Source organism: Pteropus medius, unplaced genomic scaffold (assembly GCF_902729225.1).
Source record: "Pteropus medius unplaced genomic scaffold, Ma_sr-lr_union100, whole genome shotgun sequence".
NCBI classification, from domain to species: domain Eukaryota; kingdom Metazoa; phylum Chordata; class Mammalia; order Chiroptera; family Pteropodidae; genus Pteropus; species Pteropus medius.
In genome coordinates this window covers 5988018-5990738 of record NW_024354886.1, presented here as the reverse complement: position 1 = coordinate 5990738, position 2721 = coordinate 5988018, and the positions used below count along the sequence as shown (strand labels likewise).

General features: G+C 60.0%; 1 protein-coding gene across 1 annotated transcript in view; it reads left to right on the top strand.

Moving 5' to 3' along the window:
* The first annotated feature begins 286 nt into the window (after window positions 1–286).
* The window catches only part of ITPR3 (inositol 1,4,5-trisphosphate receptor type 3), a 64416-nt gene continuing 61981 nt past the window's right edge, over window positions 287–2721 (top strand). Inside the window, 1 exon segment of the mRNA XM_039856152.1 lies at window positions 287–637. Within this exon segment, the coding sequence (XP_039712086.1) occupies window positions 549–637 (89 nt within the window). The 5' untranslated portion in view covers window positions 287–548.

Genomic DNA, 2721 nt, shown 5'->3' with positions numbered 1-2721 from the left:
AGCTCCAAATACATCTGGGCTTCCTTGGGTGGCGGTTCCGCGAGTCTGTTTGGGGACTCGCCGGAACTGGAGTCTCCCGAGAGACTTCGAGACTTCGGGGCTCCCTCATTCGCCGCGCCGCTCTCAGCGTCCGAGCCCCGGGCAGGGGACGAGCGAGGCACGAAGGCGCCGCCTGATGCCGAGGCGGCTTCGCAGGGGTGCGGAGGGCCGGTGTGGCTTCCCCGCCTACCGGGCGGGATTTGCATGTATGTGTGGCGGCCCCAGACTTCCTGCTCCTTCTACGCTGCAGGTACGCGCGGGCCGGTTAGGCGGGCGGGCGGGCTGCCGGCGCGCCAAGACGCGGGCACCCCCTCACCGCCGGCTCGCGGCGGCTGCGCGCCGCCTTCCGCTCCGGTGGCCGCTAGCCCTCCCCGGCCGCGCCGAGCGCTCTGCTTCGAGGTGGGGACGCGCCCCTCTTCGTCTCCCGGGTCATCTCCGTCCTCCGCATCGAGCCCAGCCGCGCGTCCCTAGGCGCCCCCACGGCCCCAGCTTCCCCGAGGGCCGCAGCTATGAGCGAGATGTCGAGCTTTCTTCACATCGGAGACATAGTCTCCCTGTACGCCGAGGGCTCGGTCAATGGCTTCATCAGCACTTTGGGGTGAGTGAGCCGAGTTCGAGGGGGTCGCGGGTGGGGAGGGGACGCCCTGGGCCCTGGTACCAGTTGCATGCGTCCTTTGGCCCGCCTCTGACAGAGGACCCGGACGTCCCCAGCTTCAAGGAGCAGGGGAACGACTCGCCTCTTGCTTTTAGAGAAAGGAAGTTAAATGTTTGCCCAGGTAGGAGTTGGTGCTTTGTCGGAGTTAGCAGGAGGCGCCCTCCTCTGCGAAGTCTCCACCCTCGCCTTCCCTCAGACTCGGCGGAGAGACTTCCTCGGCAGGTGGTCCCGGGGCGGGGGCAGGTGGGTTCCTGGGTCCTGATTTTGGGAAAGGCATCCGGGCTGGACGCGACCGGCTCTAGGGGTGGGGCAGAGCTGTTGGGGGTAGGCACGTTCAACCTGGAACCGGGAATCCTCTAGTTAGGGACCTGTCGCACCTTTGAGAGGTTGCACCTTTTCCTCGTAGCTCTCTCCTGCCCTGCCCCCTTTTGTAGGAGTGCCTTCTCAGCCCGCCCCTTCCAAGGTTCTCAGGTCCAGGCTGGCTGCCCCACTTTTCCCGGACTCCCCCTGTCAATTTCCTGCGCAGCTCATCTGGCGCCCGTGGGTCCCTGGTCCTAGAATCTCGGGAGCACTTTGCAAACATTAATTAATTCTGGTCGCCACCCCCCAGGGTCTGGGCTGGATAAGCAGGGAATCAATTCAAGAGCCAGGCCTGAAGCAGGCATAAGGCAGGAGAGGAAATTAGGCAGAGGGAATAGGTTCTCTTCAGAGGAGCAGTTGGCTGAGTTCCTGGGGGTGAGGATGCGGGGGTAGAGTGGTTTCTCCACCTTTCCAGCCATGCTCAAAGGCAGGACCTGTTGCCTTGATCCCATTTCCAGTCTGGGGACCTGTGTTTAAGTTGTCTCATTCTCCCCAGCACACTCGGCTATCATTTAGGACAAACCTACCCTCTTCTGCTGACCCTACCTCTGAACAGCAGCCGGCCACCAGGTACCTCCTCTCTGGGGGCTTTGGAGGATGGCCCCAGCCCAGGGTTGGCTCTGGACCTGGCTTGTCTCATCCTAAGCTGGGAGGTGGGAGTCACCTGGCTCCCTGGGTGTCCTTCCAAGGTTGTTGGGAGTTTAGCTTTAGTCTGGTAGCAAAGGGAATCCAATAGGACTGTGGGGGTTGGAGGCCTGGCTCTGCTGGCGGGGAACTCCAGGAATTCCAGCAGACCCTGCTCTTCTTATCTCAGCATCCTCCAGGCCTCGCTTATTTCTCTCCCGGACTGGGTCTGACTTCTCTTGTTTGGGTACCCTGAGGATGGGAGGAGGCACATCTTGGCTCCCCCTCCCCCCAGCGACGATCAGGGCCCTGGCTGCCCCTCTGGCCAGGGCTGTTGCTTAAGGCCAAGGCCTGCACATAGTAGGCAAACAGTAAACACCTCTGATAATACTGAGGGAAGGAGGAGAGAATGTGGAGGCCATGGGGGACATGGGGTGGATGGTGGAAACCCCTGTCCTAGTGTCTGAATAGCACTGGAGGCTGTGAAGTGACCATCTTCTCTGTTGTGTTGTGCTTTGGCTCAGGGCTGAGCACACAGTAGGTGTTTTCAAGCACCTGTGAGATCTAGCAGAATCAGGAGGAATATCTTCTGCCTTCTCTGCAGGTCTGGTGCCATCACAAAGGATACTCTGTTGCTTCTTAACATAGCTCCCTCCTGCCTTAGCCCTTCCTGCCCCAGGAAGCTGCTTCTTCCAGTCCACTTTGAACCTGGAGCAGGACCTGGTGACCTCTGAAAGGCCCTTCTACTCCAGCGTGCCGGTACCCTGGGCAAACACATCCTACCATTCCCGACTTTCCACTGATGGATGCCCACTCTCTCAGCCTGGCATTCTAGCACCAGCATGTGCTGGCCCTCAACTTAATTTTCTGGCTTTTTTCACCTCCCCCTCATATACCTCTACCCAGGTGCACCACACTGCTCTCAGTTCCTGGAACCTACTCCATGCTCACGATCTCTTTACTTTTGTTCCTGAGTTGCCCGCCCTTTAGCCCATCTCCACCTGGGTAAATCTGACCTACCCTCTAAGACCTGGTGCAAAGTG